The sequence below is a fragment of the Nymphaea colorata genome, chromosome 7 (assembly GCF_008831285.2).
Source record: "Nymphaea colorata isolate Beijing-Zhang1983 chromosome 7, ASM883128v2, whole genome shotgun sequence".
Taxonomy (NCBI): domain Eukaryota; kingdom Viridiplantae; phylum Streptophyta; class Magnoliopsida; order Nymphaeales; family Nymphaeaceae; genus Nymphaea; species Nymphaea colorata.
The window spans coordinates 10,570,957-10,595,709 of record NC_045144.1 but is presented as its reverse complement, the minus strand read 5'-3'; the positions used below and the strand labels follow the sequence as shown (position 1 = coordinate 10,595,709).

The window sequence follows — 24,753 nt, the reverse complement described above, 5'->3', positions numbered from 1 at the left end:
ATTTATCGTGGAGCCTCGTTATATTGTACATGTGGATCTTCTACCGTTGATTCAATATATATAAGGGGAAGCTTGCTACCTGCAAGGTTCACTGATTAAAGCTGCAAGTTAATTGTATAGCACCTTCTTCTTTTCGAGTTCAAGCCTGAGGGTTCTTCTTTTCAAGCCTTATAAAAGTACAATTGAGATGAAATCTCATTAAACAGTTAAGAGTGCAATGGAGATGAAATATCGGGAAACAGTTAAAGTTTTATGAAGATTAAACACAAACACCTTCACGATCATCCCTGGTTTCTGAAGATTCAAGAAACATGCTGCTTCACCTGTATTCATCATTTTTGCTATAAATCTTCCTAAATTTGTGAATTTGCCACTGTCTAGTTTGTCAGAGGATGATAGATCAGAAGGTGCTGTTTGGTTGCTCTCATGAAATTATTGGTCAGATTTTCTCTTTTGTCTCCCTCTAATTATTAATTTTCCAAAAAATATTTCCTGTAGGCAGAGAAGCACCAAGCAACTAATCAAAGAGCTGTGAGGACCCTTGAACAAGTAAGGTTCTAATCTGTTCATGTCTGTAATTTTCGGTGTGAAACATTTTTGTGGTGACTTTGATAACCTTCACAATTAAAAATACAAAATCCTGTAGAGAGCATCCTTTGATTGTTCTGTTCTGTGACAATACAGGTATTCACCTTTTCTTCTCCATTTCGTGCGGAGAAACAACACCATAGCAATGAGACTTTGTTTTGGCAGTGGGACTTGGTCACAAAGCCACTGTTGAAGCCACCTGTTTCAGCATTTGCACCTGGTCACAAGCACCACATTTTGACTGGGGATTTCCCTTTAGTTTTTGACACTCCAGTAGACTTATGGTCATGTAATCCATGGCCTTGACATATCTTTACTTGGAGTGTTTATTGTGACATTTAACTTTTTTCTACTGATGTTTGTGCATTAATTTGTTATTGATGTTCATTATGTGTTTCTTTTCCATTTTAGAAAGATTGACAAGTGTCAGGCATTTAAATCCGCCTTAACAGAAGATTTTGATGTGAACTATGTCTCATCCAGTTAAGTCGGATCTGGTGAAGCCCAGATTTGATCTCAGTCTGACTCGTTGACATCCCTATCTTCAACTCTTATTAATCTAACACTGAAATGTATTTGACATTCTTATCTTCACGGCCAATTTCTTGGCATGAGTCAAAATTGAAGTTTACGAGAGAAAATCTACTTGCTATAGGCATGTTTATGGTTGTTCCTAGGGAACCATGTTACTGGTTTGGCAATCCTTCTATTTAAACTCTAGGAATTCCTGGAATTCTAGAAGAAAGTTGCAGCACATTCAATTATTTTCAGGGGCAAATCTGTAAACATGTTATTGGGTTCTTTTGGTGTGGCCCCCTCATTCTTAGCAATTACTCATAGACTTCATAGAAACGTTATTTTTAGCTCACATATGGGAACTTGGTTCGATTAACACATGGGTATATGGATCTGGGTCCCATACATGTCTTGATACTTTAGTGGGTGGATATGGGTACCAGAGACGTACCTGGTATGATTTAGACTCTGTCTGGCTCAGACTCAGCCAACCTGCTGGCTTTTTCTTTTTGTTTAAAGAAAGACCATTTCTCTTCTTTAGGGCCATGAGGTCCACGTTTTCCTCTTTATCTTATTTCCATATTCAAGCTGGCCTGATGCAATGCTTTGGTGGTCATTCATGGCCATCCTCTGAGGTAAATGCACATTTTTTTTTTTTCAAAAATCATTTTTCTCTTTCCCACATATTTCTTTATCACTTCAATTCAGACTTTTCTCTATTCAAATGAATTTTCTACTTACAAGATAAAATTCCATCAATTCTACTCTTTTTTGTTATCTTCTCTAGAGTTCTCTTTCTGTTATAATTTTTAGGGCTGGGATTTATGTTTTTTCCTATGTTGTCAAGGAGCCAAGGTGCTGCCTGGGAGCCAGGCATCGCTTAGGCAAAAAAAGACGACCAATTTTTTTATTGATTTTTTTAGTTATGTTAGTTATTACATCATAAAATTATGTAATTACTGTCTGAACTGTAAGCTTATATTCCACGTGTGCCGATCACCACAAACACAAACATGCATCGTACAAAAAAGTGGAACACGAAAAACTATTATGTTCTGTTCTAATTGAATGATTACACTTCGCAAGTAAAGCCAAAAAGGTAAAACTTGAAACACTGTTTTGTTCTTATTTACATGACAGACTAACAGTACATTTCCAGCTTGTTTACATACTGAAAAACTGTACTGTTCTGTTCTAGCCGATGTCTTAGTTTGATACACAAAAGAAGACATGTCATTCTTGTTTACATGCTGGACACAGTGCTTGCATTTCTTAGAATGAGATCCTGTCAGAATCCAATTCCAGACACATATCTAAACCATTCTGAGACTAAAACAACAGGTTCTCTAGATAAAGTACTGCAATGAAAATCTAAATATGAATTCTGGTATACATAACTGTATATCCTGTTATGATTTGAAATCCATTTTATATAGGACCTTATAGTCTATTTCATTTTAATCATTTCAAACAAAAATCGTATCAAATCAGTACATATAAATATATGTTACAACAGATTGTATATGTAACATATAATATAATATACATTATAACAAACTGTACACATAGTTGATTGTACAAAACAGTACATATAATATACATTAGAACAGATTCATCTGCAGATGGAACCATTTTAAAAATTGCTTCAGATTGTACATATAATATACACATATAACACATTAATACACATATAACACATTAATTTACCATACTTTATATACATTAGTTCAGATTGTACATATAATATACCGTATAAAAGATTGTACATATAGTATAACACACAAGATATACTATATTCAATAAAATCACAGGTACATACCTTCCTATGGACTAGGCGTAGTGGCGCCTGGTCCAGCCTAGGTGCGCCTAGGCACCAGCACCACACAGATCACCTAAGTGATGGACTTAGGCAACGGGTGTGGACTGACATAGGTTTTTACTTTTTTTGTTTGTTTGTTCTGAATGTCAAACATGTTGTTTTCCTGCACCTATCTATTCCATGGATCTGTTCCAATCTTTGGGATGGGTTGGATCTCATCACAACCCCGATGTAGATCACAAGCTCATGCTACCTTTGCTTCAGGTCTGGTCTAGTCTAGTTTTTCCCTCTAACTCATTATGCAGCTATCAAGGGACAATATCACATGCATACTTTACATTAGTTAGTATGTTACCACATATACAAATCTTAGCCACAAATATTGTTATCGGGTTTTTATCAACGAGGTTTTTCTTGGGTATTTATCAGCAAAGTTGTTTTTTTGGGGAAAATCTCAGTTTTTTTAAAAACATAAAAAATCAAAACGTTAGGTAAAAATACAAGAAATGAAAAACTAATAGGCATTGTATTTGGAGTGCCCGTCGTACCACGTGGTTGGGGTTAGGAGGTTATGTTAAATACCTAAAACAAGATGAAATAAAACTGTAGAAACACGAACCACAAGGAGAGAGCAGAGAAAGCACACACAATATACGTGGAAAACCTCAGAAAGAGGTGAAAAACCACGGGAAAGCTCTGACCTAGGGGCAAACCGCAACCCTAAGAGAGAGAAAATAATATTCACTTAACTCAACAATTACATGTAAGTGAAGAATATATAGGAGGGAGAGAAAGAGTGGACCCGGTTCCACCTCGTTATCCGTGCCCCATAGGACCGGGTCCAGATATGGACCCGGTTCCCCATTACAATATATTCTAACAAAAACAATGAAACAAAGGTTAGAAAAAAATTAAAACAGAAAATGAAATAAAAATAAATGAAAATTGGACAAAAAATCGTGATAAAATCATGATAAATTCATTTTTAATGGTTTTTTTCAATATATCACAATATTTTCCCGTTTTTATCGTTTTCTTTATTTTTCTCATTAATATTGCTTCATTTTCGATACAAACAAAATATGCATGATGCATGCTGTTAATTCCTTTTTGTGTTTTTTCACCCTGATATTTGGGATCTCTATGGAAAATGGTTACGAAGAACTATATGAAAGCATGTTTTTCTACGTGGCTTGTTTGCTTTAATAGTGACATGTACATGAAGTTTCATGCATCAAAAGAGTATTTAGCTCCATTAAGTGCGTTTGAACCATTATTACAAATATCACTTTCGTGTTTTTGTTGGTGAGGTCTTCCTTGGGTACTAATTAGCAAGTTTTTATTCCTCACGAAAAATCTTGGGTATTAAAAAATCAAAAAGATAAAACACAACAGAAGAAATTATGAAATTTAAGTTTTCTATTAATTTTCTTGCAGAGAATGTTGATAAGTATTTTTACCTGAAAGAACAGAAAAGCACAACATTTTTTTGGTTTTTTTTCATAATAATTGTCTTTTTTTTTTGTTTTGGTTATTTTCTGATTTCTTTCCACTATTTTTGAAAAAGCTGTACTTTGAAGTTTGAACTTAACAGCTTGGATTTTCATGCATCAAAATAGTATTTAGCTGCATTGCCTCCGTGCTTCAACTTATATTTGGTGCTGATATGTCTTAAGTTTGTTTTTTTGCTTTTGTGAAGTATGGAGCCACTCGGTTGGAAGTGGATATTGATGGGTCTATTTCATATCCAGAACAACAAGTTGATTCAAGGGAAAATGGTAAAATCCCTGTTTTTTTTTCTTGTCTCATTTGATCAAATTCTTTTTTCTTCTTCCACTTATGGTCTATCCTCTGTCTAAATGATTATTCAGCTGTAGATACTGCTAAAATGTGTTACTAATGAATTTAGATTGTAATGTTTTCTATAATTTGTCTCCTTAGACGTTTCATTTGCATGTGGACATGATTTATTTCCATGATTGTTATATTTTTTTTATAATTTGTTTCCTTAGACCTTTCATTTGCATGTGGACATGATTTATTTCCATTTGTGCAGGGCATAATCTTCCTGATCCTCTCACTGTGGAAGAAGAACAACTTATACGTATATTTTACGAGCAAAAAATTCAGGAAGTTTGCGGTGCTTTTGGATTCCCACACAAAATTCAGGTTGTTGTTTCTTTTCCCAAAAGTTGTACTTGGTTTGTCTATAGCTAAGCATTCATTATTAGTTTCTGAACATTTGCAGGCTACAGCTATTATATACTTTAAAAGATTCTATTTGCAGTGGTCAGTAATGGAGCACGACCCAAAGCACATCATGTACGATCTTCTTGTAGTGCTCATTGCTATGCTCATTCTTGAAGCATACTCATTACTCATTTGATTGTTCAAATGAGCTGTTGATATGTTCTTGTGCTTTGCTTTTCTACTTCATGGTTGTTTTTAGCTTGTCATTTTTATTTCTAGAGCTAACTGCTTAACTTATCAGTTAACATAGTTGTATTTTGACCATTCTTTCATAAATGTTCTATAGAACGTGCCTGGCTAGCCTAGGTTCAGGTCATCGCCTAGCTGTAGGAGTTTAGGAGATGAACTATTTTCCAATGGCTAGGCAACGTAAAGCTCATGAAAAAAAAAAGAAGTATGTAACATTTGGATTTGGATTGGATCCAAATCATGTATTATATTGTTCATATAAGACCCTGCAAGTGCACAGGGCTATACATATTACTTTGCAACTTGCGTAAGTTTTAAGTCTTGTGCGGTATCTGTTTATACTTGTTGAGATTAGGGCATGCCTATGGCTCTGAGGCTGCCAACATGCTTCTGAAGAAATCCTTTCTCCCTTCAATTCTTCCTCAAGGTTAACTTATCTGGACATCAAGTTCTAATATGGTATCAGAGCCATAGATTAGAGGGAGTCTACTCCGGAAGGTGTGATGCTGAAGAACTGGCACCTGCTTCCAAGTTAATGGTTTTGGGTTTATTTTTTCCTCATCGACTTCTGGTTTTTTTCTTAATACAATGCTTTATTCTTTTCTGGTTGTTGTCCTAAACTTTTTTTTGCTTCTGCATCTCTTTGTTTTTCTTATTCCAATATGCTTGACATCTTCTCCTACCTTCTTCTGTTCTCTATTCTATTTTGACTCACATATAGATTTTGCTTATTCCACCTCAATCTACTTCTTTCCTTTTTTAGGCATTGTAGAAACACAAACCAAGATAGAGAGAAAGAGAAGAGAAGAGACACACAATATACGTGGAAAACCTCAAAGAGAGGTGAAAAACCACGGAGAAGCTCTAACCTAGGGGCACAACCGCAACCCTAGGAGAGAGAAAATGTTATTCCACTTTATCAACAATTACACCATAAGTGGGATTAAATAAGAGGGAGACCCGCCTAGGGTACCGAGCCACTCTCGGTACCCGTGCCCATGGGACCGGGTCTATATCCAGACCCGGTTCCCTATACACGATATGTTAACACTCCCCCTCAAGCTTGGCATACATGTCAAACATGCCAAGCTTGCTTACATTTTTCTCGAATTGAGATGTACATAAGGCTTTGGTTAGAACATCTACAATTTGATCTTCAGACTTCATATAAGGTAGGATCTGTTAGCGTATGGAGGTTCGGGTCTATTCAGACCCGATCCACTTGTTTTCTAATCCACACGCCTAAACATACTAGGCGGTGGCACATCTGTAAATGTTATATAATTTGTGTACATTTTGTTATAACCTGATTAGGTTTATTCTTTAATATAGCTTAAGGATCACACGGCTAAAACTGCTGTGACCCTCTTTCTCCATTTGTCTTCTCTTCTACTTCTTCTTCTCATTCTAGCAGATTTCAGACGGAGAGACGTGCATAAGCAAAGATTCTTACATGGTATCAGAGCCAGGTTCCCTCGTCCTCCGGTGAGTGGTTTCAGTTTGACGTGATTATCCCTAATCTGCCCTAAGTACTCATTTCTGGCGTGGATATCCCTCATTTCTGTTTTTGCCTTGAATCTTGTGTGGTTTGCCCTAAATCCATTTGCCCTAATTTCAGTCCGTTTTTTGCCCTAATTCTGTTTTCTGCCTCAATTCTGTTTTCTGCCCTAATTCTGTTTTCTGCCCTAATTCCGGTCCGTTTTTGCCCTAATTCTGTTTTCTGTCTCACGTTGTCTGCCCTAATCATCTTTATTCAGTCATGGATCAGCCGACGCCCTCTCTTCTATCCTCCAGTTTTCTCTCCCAACTTATTTCCCAAAAATTGAATCATAGTAACTATTTGACTTGGAAACGTCAAATTGTTCCATTTATTAAAAGTCATAGACTCTATGGGCATATCGATGGCACTACTCCAGCACCTCCAAAATATATTTACCGTGAAGTGAAGAAGACCGTAGTGGGAGATCAAGCTATTGGGGCTTCGGCTGGAAGTGAAACTAGCATTGAATATGATACTCTTACGGCAAGTAATCCTGAATATGATGTTTGGCTGGCCCACGACCAGTCACTTGTCGCATATATTACTTCTACCTTGTCAGAGGAGGTATTAGGAGGCATTGATGATGATTTGACAGCCTTTGAATTGTGGTCTACCCTTGCCACAACGTATTCTCAAGTATCGGAAGCACGGTTTCTGCAATTAAGAAGACAATTTCAGGATATCAAGCGTGGGACGCGTACAGTTTTGGAATATCTGAATGAAATCAAAAATGTAAGTGATCAACTTGCTGCCATTGGACATCCTGTCAGCGATAAAGACAAAGTGCAACAAGCCTTGAGTGGCCTGGGAACAGAGTTTGATATTTTTTGCACAGCCTTGGAGGTTTTACCTATCCTCCCATCTTTTGAAGATCTGAAAGCCAAGTTATTTCAACACGAAGCTAGTCGTGTCCAGCGACAGAATTTGACTTCTCCCAACAGCCACAATATATTGATTACAGGAACACATGCATTGCAAGGGAATCGTACTCGACCTTGGACTCCTCAGGCAGGAATGGGAAGAGGGATTCTCCCGACACCACCAGGCATGAATACTACTGCTGCCACATCTAGAAGGGTTCCAACTTGCTTTTATTGTAATAAGAGGGGACATGTGAAATCAGAATGTTGGCACAATCCTCAGAATAAGAATAATCAAGTCAGGCGTGAAAACAAGGCAGCAGCAGGGTCCGTTTCATCCTCATCTAGCTCAAATCCAACATCAAATGTTTCATCGGAGGTGCAACAACTTCTTATGACAGCCTTATCTAAGCTCCACTTGAAGCAAAATGAGCAAGGAGAGTGGTATGTGGACTCTGGAGCAGCAGCCCATGTTACTGGTGACACAGGTACTTTATCTAGTGTTTTCCCTTATTTAGATCAAGGCTCAGTTGTCACGGGAGATGGTTCCCATCACACAATATCGCACATTGGAAATGCACAAATATCTATGGGTTCCTCTTCCATTCCATTAAAGGATGTCCTTGTTGTTCCAAGTGTCAAGAAAAATATTATCTCAGTGTCCAAACTGATTGATGATACTCACTCCTTTGTTGAATTTACACCGTCTTCTGTTTATGTCAAGGATGCTCGAACCAAGAGGACGTTCGCTGAGGGCACTCGCAAAGGCGACATGTATGTTCTTGAAGAAGCTCCAAAGTTGTCAAAATCTCACTCTTCAGATCCATCCTTTTCAATTCATAGTGAAATCAATGTCGCAGAATATAATAAGCCATCCATTTGGCATGGTCGGTTAGCTCATTGTAGTCAGTCTTTTGTTCGAAGTCTTGTTGCAGACGGGCTCTTAGATAAGTCCAGTCTGAGTTCAGTCAGTGAGTCCAGCATGTGCTCGAGTTGTCATCTCTGTAAGAGCCATGCCCTTCCTTTTCAATTAATAAATAAAAGAGCTTCAAAGGTTTTTGACACTATACATTGCGATGTTTGGGGGCCTGCTCCAATTCCTTCTTCTTCTGGGAGTAGATATTATGTTATTTTTATTGATTCATATTCCCGATATACTTGGATTCACTTCATCAAACACAAATCAGAAGTCTTCCGCCTGTTTACTCAATTTCATGCTTTGGTTCGGAACAAATATTCCAGCAATATTGTGCATTTTCAATGTGATGGTGGTGGTGAATTTATTTCTAATGAATTTACTGAGTATCTACTAGATAATGGGATCACTAGACAAACTTCATGTCCGCATACACCTCAGCAAAACGGAATTGCTGAAAGGAAACATAGGCATATTGTTGAAAGCGCCCTTAGCATGATGCATGACACAGACTTACCTATGACATTGTGGACCGAGGCTTTTCATACAGCTGTTCATGTTATAAATCGACTGCCATTGGCTTTGCTTGATGGAAAATCTCCATTTTTTCTATTACATCAAGAACAGCCGTGTTATGAAGATTTACGTGTTTTTGGATGTGTGTGCTATGTACATGTTGATGTTTCCTTACGAAACAAATTTCAAGATCGTGCTGTTTTGTGCAGATTTATAGGGTATGCAGAAAATTACAAGGGTTATAGGTGTTACAACCCTAAAACTGGGCGTGTACATATTTCACGGCATGTTGTTTTTGATGAAAGCAGGTTACAGGACTCCAAGGCAACTTCTTTAACACTCAAGGACAAAAATGAGGTTTATGATACTTGGTTACATGCTGAAATCTTAAGACAAGGGGCGGAAAAGTTGAATGAACACAAGGAGCAAGCTGTTAATGAACCTGAAACACCTGTCAGTAGCTCCTTGGACAGCGTGCCTCCATTTCCTCAACCCAATGATCCACCTCCATATAATCGATTTTCAGGCCTGGTGTATTCTAGGCGATCAGTTCCTACGGCAGAACCTACCGCAGTTCCACGCCAGTCACAACGCGTGAGACATCCTATTGATAGATGGGTGAGCTATAATACTTTTTCTTTGGATTTTCAGTTGTTTATGACAGAAGTCAACAAAAAGGTGGAACCAAAATCTTATCACCATGCGAGTAAGGAAAAATGTTGGGTTGAAGCTATGAATGAGGAAATGGCAGCCTTACATGAATGTCAAACTTGGCAGATTGTTCCTCGTCCAAATACTAAGAATGTTGTAGGTTCTAAGTGGGTTTACAAGCTGAAATATAAGCCAGATGGTAGCATTGATCGACATAAGGCGCGTCTTGTGGCACGCGGGTTCACTCAACAATATGGGGAAGATTATGATGAAACATTCAGTCCAGTTATCAAGATGGGAACAATACGCGTGATTATTTCTCTTGCAGTCTCATATGGGTGGCCTCTTTATCAGTTAGATGTTAAAAATGCATTTCTTCATGGGATTCTTAAGGAGGAGGTCTATATGGAGCAACCCCCTGGCTATACTACTCATGATCCTCAACAATGGGTTTGTAAATTACAAAAATCTCTATATGGGTTGAAGCAAGCTTCTAGATCATGGTTCGATCGTTTTTCTCATCATATACAACAAGTTGGTTTTCTCCGAAGCTCTCTCGATCACTCTTTGTTTATCTATCATTCCGGAGAAGCTACCACTTGGTTGCTTATATATGTTGATGATATTGTTATCACTGGGAACTCGACATCACATATATCCTATGTTAAAAATATGTTGAAGCAAGAATTCAAGATGAAGGATCTTGGCGAATTACGGTATTTTTTGGGTGTTGAGCTTGACAGGACAAATGATAGATTGACTCTTACGCAGCACAAGTATACCCTAGATGTTTTGGACAAGGCAGGCATGACTAATTGCAAACCCATAACTACTCCTAGTGTTCTAAACACTAAGTTGACTTCATCTGATGGAACTGCAGCATATTCCGATCCTACATTCTATCGCAGCATTGTTGGTATGTTACAATACCTCACTTTTACTCGCCCAGATATAGTATATGCTGTAAATCAGATTTCTCAGTTCATGCATGCCCCCACAGAAGGACATATGGATGCCGCTAAGCGGATATTACGGTATCTCAAAGCTTCTCTTGGAGATGGACTAGTCTACACAAAATGCCCCAATCTTTCTCTTGGACATAGCATATATACATATACTGATGCAGACTGGGCAGGCGATCCCGATGATCGACGATCAGTTTCAGGCTTCTGTCTTTTTCTTGATTCTAATCTTATCTGTTGGAGCAGTAAAAAGCAGCGTGCTGTTGCACGATCCAGCACTGAGGCAGAGTATAGAGCAATGGCTGTAGGGACCGCTGAAGCATCATGGTTACGACATTTGCTTGGAGAGCTTAATCTTCCTATTGCCCAATCATCATTACTATGTGACAATCAAAGTGCAATAAAAATTGCCTTCAATCCCATTTTGCATAATCGTACCAAACACATAGAGATTGATCAACACTTCATCCGTCAGAAGGTTGAAGAAGCCGAGATCGTGCCTACTTATATATCCACCAGTGAACAGATAGCTGATATCTTTACTAAAGGACTCACGGGGCAGCATTTTTGGGATTTGAAGAACAAGTTATGCATGGTCAAATCTCATGCACAACTTGAGGGGGGCTGTTAGCGTATGGAGGTTCGGGTCTATTCAGACCCGATCCACTTGTTTTCTAATCCACACGCCTAAACATACTAGGCGGTGGCACATCTGTAAATGTTATATAATTTGTGTACATTTTGTTATAACCTGATTAGGTTTATTCTTTAATATAGCTTAAGGATCACACGGCTAAAACTGCTGTGACCCTCTTTCTCCATTTGTCTTCTCTTCTACTTCTTCTTCTCATTCTAGCAGATTTCAGACGGAGAGACGTGCATAAGCAAAGATTCTTACAGGATCAACTCCTTTGAATCTATGCGTTCCCGTATGAAGTGGCGATCAATCTCCACATGTTTAGTTCTGTCATGCAGAACGGGATTATTCGCAAGGTTAATTGCAGACTTGTTGTCGCAGTACATCTTCATCTTCTCTTCTGTTTCAACACCAATATCTGCTAGGAGAATCTTTAACCATAACATTTCTGTAACTCCCATAGCCACAGCCCTGTATTCAGCCTCAGCACTGGATCTAGAGCAAACTTCCTGCCTTTTACTTCTCCATACAACCAGGTTACCCCCCAGAAAGATACAATACCCTGTGATAGACCTCCTAGTATCAGTACATCCTGCCCAATCTGCGTCAGACTATCCTTCAATATTAAGTTGGTCTTGCTTAGTATAGAGTAATCCTTTTCCTGGGTCATTCTTTAGGTACCCCAACACTCTTTCTGCACTCTTCCAGTGACAATAAGTAGGAGCATCATGCATAAACTGACTCAACACATTTACAGCATAAGTAATATCAGGTCGAGTAAGACTAAGATAGATGAGCTTACCAACCAGCCTCTGATACCGCCCTTTTCCTTCCTCATCTAGGATGTTGCCAGTTTTGATGCTTATCTTTGTACCGGACTCCATTGGAGTTAGAAAGGGCCTACATCCAAGTTTGCCTGTCTCCTTTATAAGATCCAGAGTGTATTTCCTTTGGCTCATAACCAGCCCTGTCTCTGACCGAGCAATCTCTATTCCCAGAAAGTACCTTAGTTTACCCAAATCTTTAAGATCAAATTCAGCAGCTAACCTCTCCTTCATCTTCCTTTTCTCTTCTTCATCGTCACCTGTGACTATCATATCATCAACATACACAAGAAGAAGACTCACCAGGCCATCTCTCTGCTTAATGAACAGGGTGTGATCACCATTTCCCTGTTTGTATCCATTCGTCTTCATCACTATCCTCAGTCTTTCAAACCATGCTCTAGGAGACTGCTTTAATCCATACAAGGCTTTCTTGAGATAACAACATTTTCCGCATTGAACATATCCAGGAGGCATACTCATGTAGACCTCTTCTTCTAGATGGCCATTCAAGAATGCATTCTTAACATCAAGTTGATCCATGCTCCACCCCTTTTGCACGACAAGTGTTAAGATGACCCTCACAGTTTTCAGTTTGGCAACATGGGCAAAGGTTTCAAGATAATCAATACCATATTTCTGGCTGAACCCCTTTGCAACAAGCCGAGCCTTATACCTTTCCACAGTACCATTTGGTTTATACTTCACATTGAACACCCACTTTGAACCAACTAAATGAGTCCCCTTGGGAATATCCACAACTTCCCAAGTGTCATTCTTCGCCAAGGCATCCATCTCCTCTGTCATGGCCTGTAGCCATTTAGGATCCTCTCTAGCATCTTCCACACACCTGGGAATAACAGACTTAGACAAGGATGTTATAAAGCATTTGTAACTCTTACTCAATTTCGCATAAGAGACAAATCTCTGAATTGGATGAGAAGTACAAGACCTGGTGCCCTTGCACAGGGCTATAGGAAGCTCTTCATTGATTAGACTTGGGTCATCCGGGGAACTCACAGGATTGGGATTGGTTACATCAACATTTTCAACCCCATCTGTCTTTTTCCTTTTGTACACCTGGCCAAACAAATGATCACGGGCCGTAGGCTGATTATCAACAAGGCCCTCGTCCATGTGACAGTCTCTATCATCTCTGACTGTGTCTGCCACACTGTCACTAGCCTTGTAATCCAAGAAATCCATAAACTGAATCAACTGATTTGAGGAATACTCTTCACTACTGTTCCCTAGATACTTCCCCTGAAGAGGATTCACATGAAAGTATGCCTCGTGTTCATGGAAGGTAACGTCCCGGGAAACATAGACTTTAGAAGTGGTAGGATCAACACATTTGTATCCCTTCTGAGTGGAGGAATACCCCAGGAAGACAGCCTTGATAGACCGAGGATCAAGTTTCTTGAGGGTGGGACTATGGTCATGAATAAAACAGACACACCCGAACACCCGAGGAGTAAGAGGCCAGGGATTCTGAGTTGGCCAAAGCATAGAGTACGGGGAATGACCCTGCAACACACGGGTAGGCATACGGTTGATAAGGTGGGCACTAGTGAGAAGCGCATCACCCCAGTAGCGCTTGGGAACCTGCCGATGGAACAGAATAGCCCGGGTAACATCAAGTAAATGGCGATTCTTCCATTCAGCCACGCCGTTTTGGGGAGGTGTGTAACTACAGGACGTTTCATGAACAATGCCCTTGCTCTTTAAGAAATCATCTAGGGATTGAGAGACATACTCTCTAGCATTATCGGTGCGAAAAGCTTGGATAGACGTCTGAAACTGAGTCTCAACAAATGCCACAAAGTTTTTGACAATAACGGGAACTTCACTACGTTCTTTCAACAGATACACGAACGTACAACGAGAGTAATCATCAATAAGGGTCATAAAGTAATGAAAACCACGACACGTGGGTACTCCCGAAGGACCCCAAACATCAGAGTGAACCAAAGCAAATGGACGAGTGGTTTTATTGAATGAAATAGGGTACGAGGCCCTAACATGTTTAGCCAACTGACACACTTCACAGGTGAAGGAGTCCATGGAAACAGAATGAAACAAACTAGGAAACAACTTCTTAATCAACGGAAACGAAAGATGACTAAGCCACTCGTGCCATCGCATAATAATAGATCTGTCTTCCATGCCTGACAACTGTCCACTAGTGGCTGAAATAAGAGCAGACGCAACCTGCACAGGCAGTCTATAGAGCCCATCAATAGCCGAACCAATCTCAATCTTCTGCCCCGTCACCAAGTCCTGCAGGCAGAAAAGATCAGATTACAGTTGAGTTCTTTAGTAATACTGCTGACATATAACAAATTCACAGGAGTATTGGGAACATGAAGAGCATTATGAAGACAGTATTTATTTAACAAGGACAAACTCCCTTTCCCAGCCACAGAGATAGAAGAACCATCAGCCATAGACACACGTTGCTGCCCAGAAGACAATTTGTATTCTTGGAACATCTTAGGGTCCCCTGTCATATGATGCGTAGTGCCACTATCAACAATCCAATTACCATGTGAGGAATTACCTTGGTCACTAGTGGCCACGAGAGCTTGGGCTAACTTAGCCCCCTCAGACGTGGAAGCATCCTCCAGAGTAGTAGACAACCGGCTGATATACGCTTGCAGTTCTTTGATTTGATCGGAGGAAAGCTTAGATTTGGCAACATTTGAAGGACTACTCTGACTAGGCTCAGGCACAGAAGGACTCCGGCGGCTAGAAGGAGGACGACCCCGAACAAGCCGCCTCTCAAGATGAAGATCCCAACAAAAGTCAACAGAATGTCCCAATTTGTTGCAATGGCTACACCGCCGAGCAGGACGCTGTCCAATCCCAGAAGCACGACTAACAAAGGCTGATGGAGAACTCCCCTGACTGGTGTCAATATGCATCACCTGGCGACGCTGTTCCTCAGATTCCACACGGGCATACACCTCTTCAATTCCGGGGACCTCGTCACAATTGAGAATTTGGCTCCTAATGGATTCAAATTCATCGCGTAAGCCTCCAAGGAAAATAAACGTCCGATCCATCCATTCTTTGTCCCAGTACAAGGCATGATCAGAACCACAGTGCCAGTCATCATTTCCATGGTAGTCAAGTTCCTCTCATTTAGTCTTCAGGGCTGCAAAGAAAGAGGCTACGGACAAGTCACCCTGTTTAAGAGAGTATATGCTACGTTTGATTTGGTACGTACGCAACACTCTCTTCTTACGGCCATACATCCGTGCAAGCACAGTCCACATGTCGTAGGCAGTCGATTTACGCAAGATCAAAGGCTGAATATCTGCGGAAACAGAACTAATAATCCATACTTTAACCTGACTATCTTCCAACGCCCAAGTAGCCCATCGCGGATCTGTTTTAGAAGGTGCGGGCTTCTCCCCAGTAATGTTGGACAGGTGACCACGACTGGTTATCCCAATTTCTAGGGCAGCAGACCAAGAGAGAGTTATCCTTGTTCAGCCGGATGGAGGTGACTTGAACAGGCAAGATCTCGCTCTTGGTATTGCTGCCCGTGTCTAGGGCATCATCGATCTTGAGGGACATCTCCTCGGCCATCACAATCACCAAGGAGAAGGAATACCTAGCACCAGAGACGACAAACAAGAGGCAGCGGCGCTAGACGGCGGCGGCACTGGACGGTGGCGGTGCTGGTCAGAGCGACAGCGGTGGGCAGCGGCGGCGCTGAAGATGGCGACGGCGCTGCAGAGAGCGGAGGCTACGGCGGAAACAACAGCGGCGGAAAAACGGCGGAAACACGACTATAGCACACCAACGATCTCTTGCGCGTTGGCTCTGATACCATGTCGAAACACAAACCAAGATAGAGAGAAAGAGAAGAGACACACAATATACGTGGAAAACCTCAAAGAGAGGTGAAAAACCACGGAGAAGCTCTAACCTAGGGGCACAACCGCAACCCTAGGAGAGAGAAAATGTTATTCCACTTTATCAACAATTACACCATAAGTGGGATTAAATAAGAGGGAGACCCGCCTAGGGTACCGAGCCACTCTCGGTACCCGTGCCCATGGGACCGGGTCTATATCCAGACCCGGTTCCCTATACACGATATGTTAACAGGCATCATTTCTAATAATCAATTTTTGTTTCTCTTCTAGCCGATGTCCCAAGTTAATTAAGTTTTGTGGATGTTACCTTCAATCTTCTTCCTATTCTATTTCTCAACTGCATTTATATATTTAGTTAGCAATGTTTTACAATTCACTGAGTCAACTCATTAAATTGTCTCAGCCCTTCTTGTCCCCCCTACGAGGCTAAGTCACATGGGTAATTTAGTAAGGTCCACGTACCCGTGTCGCCGTACCCGTACCCAAAATGGGTACTTGGATACACTTGGATTCCTATAGATCCAAACTGCTTAATTTTATTTTGATTTATTTTTTTCCATCTTACTTTTCATTCTATTATTTGGATGTGAAAATTCGGTTGATGTTCATATTTGACTGTCTAGGGGGCTGCTCAGTTGTCTATATGTTTAAAGTTTTTCATAGGTTCCTTAAACACACTGTTGCAAGAGCCGTTTATATATATTTTTTGTGTTATTTATTTCTTTATGTTGATGTATATTCTTTACTTTGATACCTCTGTCACACGGGTACTCCTCCTAAGGAGGAGTACCCGCACGGTACTAGTACAAAATCGGTACCGGTACGGGTACGCCATTGGGTGCGGCAGTGGTGGGCGTTGACCGCACCGGGTATGGTCACGTACCGAAGGCCATTTTCGACCTTTTTCGGACTCGGTCAACGTACCGAAGGCCAAATCTGTTCGCTTTTATTATTAACGAGTTTTAGATTTTAAGGTGTTAAACTATTTTAACGTGAAATTGTTCGAAACCCTTAAGCCCAAATTTTTGTTCGTCTGCTTTCTTCTTCATCTTCTCTCACGCACGACAGACGATCAACCATGCACGGCGGCCGGCGACCACGCACTGCGACGGCAGACAGACGACCACTGCAGGTGGCCACGGCGACAGCGGACGATCTCCGGCGACGGTATTCGGGTATTTGCTTGTTTTTTCTTCTTTTTCGTTCGTCTGCTTTCTTCTTCATCTTCATTCACCGGCGATCAGCGACAGCAAGTGGACGTTCTCCGGCGAGGACAGGTGGTGATTCTCAGGCGGACGTCTGTTTTCTTCTTCATCTTCTTTTTTGTTTGTCTCTTTTTTCTGTTCCCTATTTCTTTTGCCCTCTTTTTTGTTCGTCACGTTTTGAATGACTAACATTTTTGTACATCTGCTTTCTTGTTCACGTTTGTTTCTGCCCTGTGTTTTGTTCGTCACATTTCCACTTCGATCATTGTTTGTGCTTCAGCTCAGTCGAGCAGTAAATTTGCGCTTAGCTTTTGGATACAACTCGTGTCTTGTTCTCTGAAATGTGTTGATTTCTTGCTAGGTGCTTTTCATATAAGTTGTAATGGCTGATAAAGGAAAAGAAACACTGCCTACAAGTGGAAGTAGAAATGTAGCAAGCAGCAGTAGTAGTGTTAATACCGCTGCAGTAGAGAAGGATAATTCATCTCAGCCTCTTTGGCGCTATGTGAAAAAACTAGGAAAAGAACCAGGTGGTGGTGGGAATGTAATTTTTTCTTGCAAATTTTGTAATATGATGTTCACTGGCTCTTATACACGTTGCAAAGCACATTTGTTGCATATCTCAGGCATTGGAATTAGACCATGCCCAAAAGTTACCAACGAGGAGATTAGAATATTAAAAAAAGAACAGGATGCAGCTGAGACGAAGAAATCTTCAGCCAAGTCAAGTGAACTATCTGTTCCCCTTTATGCTATTGAAGAAGATGAAGATGCTTCAAAGAAAAGAAAAAAGAACGTGGCGATTGGAGCTACCAAAACATTAGCACAAGCATTCAAAAATATGGGAAGGGCAGAGATGGATAGAAAGATCAGAAGGTTCTTTTACCTTCTTTTTTGCAAGTTCAGTTCCTTTTAATGTAGCCAAAAGTCCTTATTGGAAAAATGTTGTTACAGGTTTGGCTAATTGTAGTTTGAGTGGTTATGTACCCACGAGTTCAGAGAAGTTGAGAACAATAATTCTTGCAGAAGCAAAGGCAAACATTGAAAAATTATTAGAGAGAAGAAATTTTCCTGGATACAATATGGAGTATCCATTGCTTCTGACGGGTGGACTGATATACAAAGGCGGCCACTGATAAATTTTATTGTTTATTCGCTTGATGGACCAATCTTTTGAAATGTGTTGATGCATCTTGGGAGTATAAAGATGTTGAGTATTTAAAAGGGCTATTTATAGAAGTCATCAAAGAAGTGGGTGAAGATAGTGTTGGGCAAATAATTATCGATAATGCTCCAGTTTGCCAACGAGCAGGGATGAATGTGGCAAGTGATCCCAAGTATAGTCACATGACGCGTCGGCACTACCAAAGACCCAAAACCTCCCTAGTAGGATGTGAGTGAAGCCATCTGATCAACCTGCTGCCCCGGGTCCGCCAAAACCTGAAAAAGAAACAACTGAAGGCTTAGCCTTCGTACTATGACAACAAGCTAGGAAAATCCTAAACCCTCTTAAGTAGGGCACAAGTATGAGAACAATAAAAAAAACAATCTATCGTCATGTCGTGTCAGGGCATAGGCACATCATTTGCCAAAAAAACCCCTAACATAGACCACGACATGAAAAGGCCACTCAAGGGCCACAGTTACACAATCTCAATCACATGCAAGACATGCTTAAACATTTCATTTCAGTCATAACATTCACATGCCCATCAATCACATACATTCGTTCACACACATTTCATTCACATACTTTCATTTTCATTAGCTTTAGTGAATTGACAGTTCCTGTGGGTGCAAACACAGGCACGTGCACACCGCGGGTGGCCCATAGCTGAGAGACAACACCCGTGGTGGCCCAGAATAGTATGGATCCATTCATCCATTGGAGCGGTAGAACACTCATCCATGGATGTGTGAATTCCAAGGAGAGGTACTCAGCCTTCCCTAGGACACGCAGGTTAGGAAGGCAGGAGGCCAACGTTCCAAGCACATCACACAACAGTACCTTGGGGCCTTGCACCGCCTGCGCTCCGAACAGGCGAGACCAGTGGCAAAAGCGGGACGTCTCCCAACACATAGCCACATCCCACTGGCCTCTCATCTCTTATTCATTCATTATTATCATTATAATAGCACAATCACAAAATAACTGTCTAGCTCATGAGGTTGGTACACTTCACGAGTGCACCCACACCTCCTATTGCCTCCACACGAGGCCTGCACATAACATTAACAGTCATAGCTAGCCGTCATACAATACAAGTACAACTACCCTCAAGTTTCAATCAATTGCATTATTGCCCACGGTAATACATATGCAACAAATCACAACATTCACATTTTATCAAACACATCAATCAGATCTTTCAAAACTTGGCCAAATCTCGGAGAGTAGTCTCGATCCGTGATGGCTCGTAGCTGTCCTATGCAATTATCATTCTATGATGCATTCTAATGCACAATCGGGGTCGAGGAGACACTCGACTCGATACCCACCTCATCTGTCTTAAGCAGTTATCAATTCTAGCATGCACATGCAAATGCGTAACAGTTTTCAAAACAAGCTTCTAATAGTTTTCCAAAACAGAACTTGTCACATGACAAATCATTCACAATCACACACATCAGTCACACCTTTCAAAACTTAGCCAAACCACGGAGAGTAGTCTCGATCCGTGATTGGCTCGTATCTATCCTAGACAATTATCATTCTAGGATGCTTTCTAATGCATAATTGGGGTCGAGGAGATACTCGACTCGATACCCCACCTCATCTGTTCTAAACAGTTATCAATTCTAACATGCACATGCAAGTGCGTAACATTTTCAAAACATGATTCTCATAGCCTTTCAAAACAAATCATATCATATATCAAACAATTTGCATGCATACACATTCATTCACAAAACAATCAATCAATTCACATCACGGTCCTAGGATCCCACGATCCTAGGAACACACATTCACACATTTTCCCCAGGCAGGGATTTGCCTGGAATGCCGCCATACCTGTGGCGCGCTCACAAAACTCTTCAAAATGCCTCGAGCTTCGAATCTGGTAGCTCAAGGTCGACGGGACGTGCCCGGTGTACCTGCAGACATAAACAAAAGATAAGATTTCTACTAATTAGCATATCGATCCAAACAAATATAAAACAAAATCATTGAGGCGCATGTCATTGCCTCAAGAAGGTGTCGACGGGTAGTGTCGACCTACAAGCCCTCTAATAGGCCACTTCCCAACATCTTGCCGTTGCTTGCTACCAAACGTCAAAACACAATGCTTCGATCGATCCATCCTTAATACATTCTTAAATGTTTTCTATAGTTAATGCGTCTTCCCCAAAAATACACCCAATTTACATATTCTTCTCCAACTAACACCGCAATACCTCCGTTGACAAAAGCTTGTGCCACATGCTCAACAAAACGATTCTAAATCTTTTCACCCACATCAAAACTCTACCATGCTTCCCTATTGCTTCGAAAATCAACACATCATGCTAGAAAAGCACTTACACACATAGATCATCGTCTTCTCAACATAGTCATAAACTTCCCAAAATAGCAAAGTCGCTAATATATATCCCAAAATCACCAATACTTAATTCTATCATGCTCAAACAATAATTATACGTGTCAAATAGATAATATTCAATCATCTAGGCTTGATTAGCCCTTGCTCACCCCAATTCAAGAGTCTAGACTGTTGCAATCCTTCCGGCAGCCACCTCACGGGTTCGGAAGGCCCCCAAACGACTAGAATCCCTCAATGCCGCCACCACCAACGCCTTCACCCCGTTGCTATGTGGGGAAACAATTGCGTCCCCAAGCTGCACATTGACCAAAAAGCCCTAAACGAGTAAAAAACCGACCAAAGGGAGTTCAGACGGAGTGGAGAGATGGGCAGAGAAGGTAGGGCAGACAGAGAGGGGAGAGACGGTCGGAGAGAGAGGGTTCAGACGGTGAGGGAGAGTCTGCGTAGGACGGAGGAGAAGAAGGAAGAGGAAGGAGGAAAAGGCGAGGGAGAAGGTGGCGAGAGAAGGAGGGAATGAGAGCTCGAGCAAGGAGTAGAGGGACAGCGTGCGTGGAAGGAGAGAGCGCTACAGAGACGAAAGGATGTGCAGGAGAGAAGGGGAGAGGCAGACAGAGAGGGCGAGAGAGGTAGCTTACCGCTGCTGCCGTCGCCGTCGCCGCTGCCGTCGCCGTCGCCGCTGCTCAACCCACCGCCCTATTCTTCTCTGAGTTGCGATCGTGGCTAAGGGAGAAACGCAGAGGGGAAACGAGGGAGAAGGAGAAACAAGGGAGAAGAGGACGGCGTCGGGTTCCTTACGCGCGTGGAGCTCGGGTCCGGGTCTAGACCCTGACCCGACTCGACCTGCAAAAAGCCGAGCGTTACAGGGCCGGCCCAGCCCGGCCTGATCGGACCTAGGTCAGGGCCGGGGAAAACCTGGCCCGGGCCCGATAGCCCGGCCCGGCCCTACTCCCTCACTCTCTCTCCGCTTCCCCTCTCCCTCTCCCCTCCCGCTCTCCCTTTCCGCACCCCCTCCCCCTCTCCCTCTCCTCTCTGCTCCCGCTCCCCCTCTCCCTCTCCCCCTCCCTCTCCCTCTCCGCTTCCCCTCTCCCTCTCCCTCTCTGCTCCCGCTCCCCCTCTCCACTCCCCCTATCCCTCTCCCTCTCTGCTCCCGCTCCCCCTCTCCCTCTCCCCCTCCCTCTCCGCTTTCCCTCTCCCTCTCCCTCTCTGCTCCCGTTGCCCCTCTCCACTCCCCCTCTCCCTCTCCCTCTCCCTCTCTGCTTCCGCTCCCCCTCTCCCTCTCCCCCTCTCTGTCTCCCTCGCCGCTCCCCCTCCTCCTCCATCGGAGCGCGATGGGAAGACGGGCCAGGCCGGGCAGGGGCCGGGCTGGCCCTTACCCAGGCCTATTCGTGTTCCTCTTAATCAAGATCTTGAAATATCAAAAATAGGGAGATATGTTTGGGAAGACTATATTCTGATTCTCATCGGTTGAAGATAATTAATTCTAAGTTTGCGAGCTTCTCTGGTCAAAGAAATGATTCAATACAAGTTGCAATGGCAAGAGATGAAGAAGATCTTGTTAATTGGTTTTTGTGTTTTGGAGCATTGACACCAAATCTCCAACAACTTGCATTGAAGTTATTATCTCAACCTGCAACCTCTTCATGTTGTGAAAGAAATTGGAGCACTTATTCTCAAATTCACAACATCAAGAGAAATAAGCTAACTAGTAAGCGAGCAGAAGGTTTAGTTTATGTTTACTCCAACCTACGCTTACTTTCACATACTTGAGATGATTATAGGTATTTCTTTCTTTTTGTATCTTTGATATGTATACATATAATATATTATGTTGGTTGTTTAAAGTTAATATTAACTTAAATCATATTTTGATTTTGTTGCAACTTGCAGTTCAGGATCATCCAAGTATTGGGATGTTAATCTAGAGGACATTGACGTGGACCTTCAAGGAGAACATGATTTCATGCTCTTAATATGGATCTTACAGAACCTGTTGTTCCTTCTAATCTTGATTATGCGACTGAGGAGAATGAGAATCAAGAAGGCTTGTTCATTATGCGATTGAGGAGAATGAGAATCAAGACTGATAAATTTTGGAATATGAATTATGATTTATGAATATGTTATTCTGTTTGTAATGTGCGAATATGTTATTCTGTTTGAATTTTTTTGACATATATATGTATATGTGCATGTGTGTGTACGGCTGTACCCCGCACCCAAGTTTTTTAAAAATGGTCCGTACCCGTACTTATGTGGCATAGTTGATACATATTTTATAAGTATTTCTTATTGTTATATATATATATAACATACATACATATATATATACACACACATACACACACACACACACACATATGTATATATATATATATATATATATATATATATATACACACACACGGCTGTACCCCGCACTCAAGTTTTTTGAAAATGGTCATTACCCGCACCGGCACCCGTACCTATGTGACATAGCTACCAGGTCAATCTAGTAGGGGGACTCTTATGTTTGAAACATGGTGTAAATCAGGCATGACCCAGCTGAAACTTGGTTGGACTCGGCTAAAGCTCGTTTGACTTGGTGCAATCTGGTAAAAATTTTGTATGTTGTAATCAAGAAGGTGATTGGTTACTAACTAATTAATTACTTAATTTTTGATGTGGATCTCCTCAATTATTGGAATATAAGAATTTAGAATGATTTTTCATTCATTAAATTTGTCCAATGTGGATGAAAAGTTAAAGCTGATTAGGCTTAATTTTAGGTATTGTTATCTATTTATTTTAATTTTAGAGCATTGGCCCCTTTATTTTTGGAATATATATAAATATAAATATATATATATATATATATATATATATATATATATATATAAACGTGACTATAATTATAGCACCTTAGAAATTTAGTCCTGTATTGAAGATTGTCCTGCTTCTTAGCCTTTTTAAGGTTGGAGCCGAAACTGCTAGGGGGCAGCTTGGGATCCGCCGAACCAGGGGTCCGAGCGCAGGAGTGGGTCGGGTTGCTACAGTAGTATCAAAACCAGTTCAACACTCATACCTAAGGTTCCACACGTGCGGACGCGTGTGCCTTAAGGGAGGTAGATTGTAACACCCATAAATTTAGTCCCGTATTGCAGACTGTAAAAGATTTTCAAGGGCTTATAAAGGGGGTCATTAAATGAGATGATTGTTCGGGTTCCTAGCCTTTTTAGGGTTGGAGTTGAAACTGCTAGGTGGTTGGTTGAGATCCGCCGAACCAAGGGCCCGAGCTCAGGAGTGGGTTAGGTTGTTACAATAACAGTCACTAAAGAAACATATAACAAAAGTATAAATCTTATTCAATTGAATACCAAATGGCTGGAAAACACAACATGCCTTGTACAGAGACTGCTTAGATATTTATACAAGAAGTGAGAAAGAAGAAGAGGCTGTAGAGGCGACCATTCTAGCTGTTGGGAGTTCCAACGACTCTAAAGCCTCCAACGGCTAGACTAAAAGGACAAAAGGAAAATAAAAAATAAGAGAAGAAATAAGAAAATAAAATGTAAAACCTACCTAAGTTAAAACCTAGCTATGATATCACTATGATATATTATTTCTTAACACCCATTCTTAAACTTACGGTGCTATCACCGAAAGTTTATTGAAAAGAAAGTTAAATCTAGGAGAACATAAAGACTTTGTGAAGAAATCAGTCAGTTGGCGGAGGAGACATATGGAAGCTTGATAGTCTTCTTTAAAAAATCTTCATGAACGTAATGACAATCCATTTCTATATGCTTCGTCCCTTCATGGAATGTTTGTTTTTTAGGAATGTAGATAGAACTATTGTTGTCGCAACATAAATC

At 41.1% G+C, this 24,753-nt stretch overlaps 1 protein-coding gene across 8 annotated transcripts in view; it reads left to right on the top strand.

The window, feature by feature from the left end:
* The window catches only part of LOC116257482 (cyclin-H1-1), a 61,022-nt gene that overhangs the window by 4,941 nt on the left and 31,328 nt on the right, over window positions 1-24,753 (top strand). For 7 of the 8 annotated variants that reach the window (XM_050078719.1, XM_050078723.1, XM_050078722.1 and 4 more), the window contains 4 exons: window positions 499-549; window positions 4,623-4,701; window positions 4,980-5,095; window positions 5,172-5,245. In XM_050078719.1, coding sequence (XP_049934676.1) covers window positions 499-549; window positions 4,623-4,701; window positions 4,980-5,095; window positions 5,172-5,245 — 320 coding nt within the window. The remainder of the gene's footprint in view (window positions 1-498; window positions 550-4,622; window positions 4,702-4,979; window positions 5,096-5,171; window positions 5,246-24,753) is intronic. The other variant, XM_031634268.2, reaches the window with a different exon arrangement.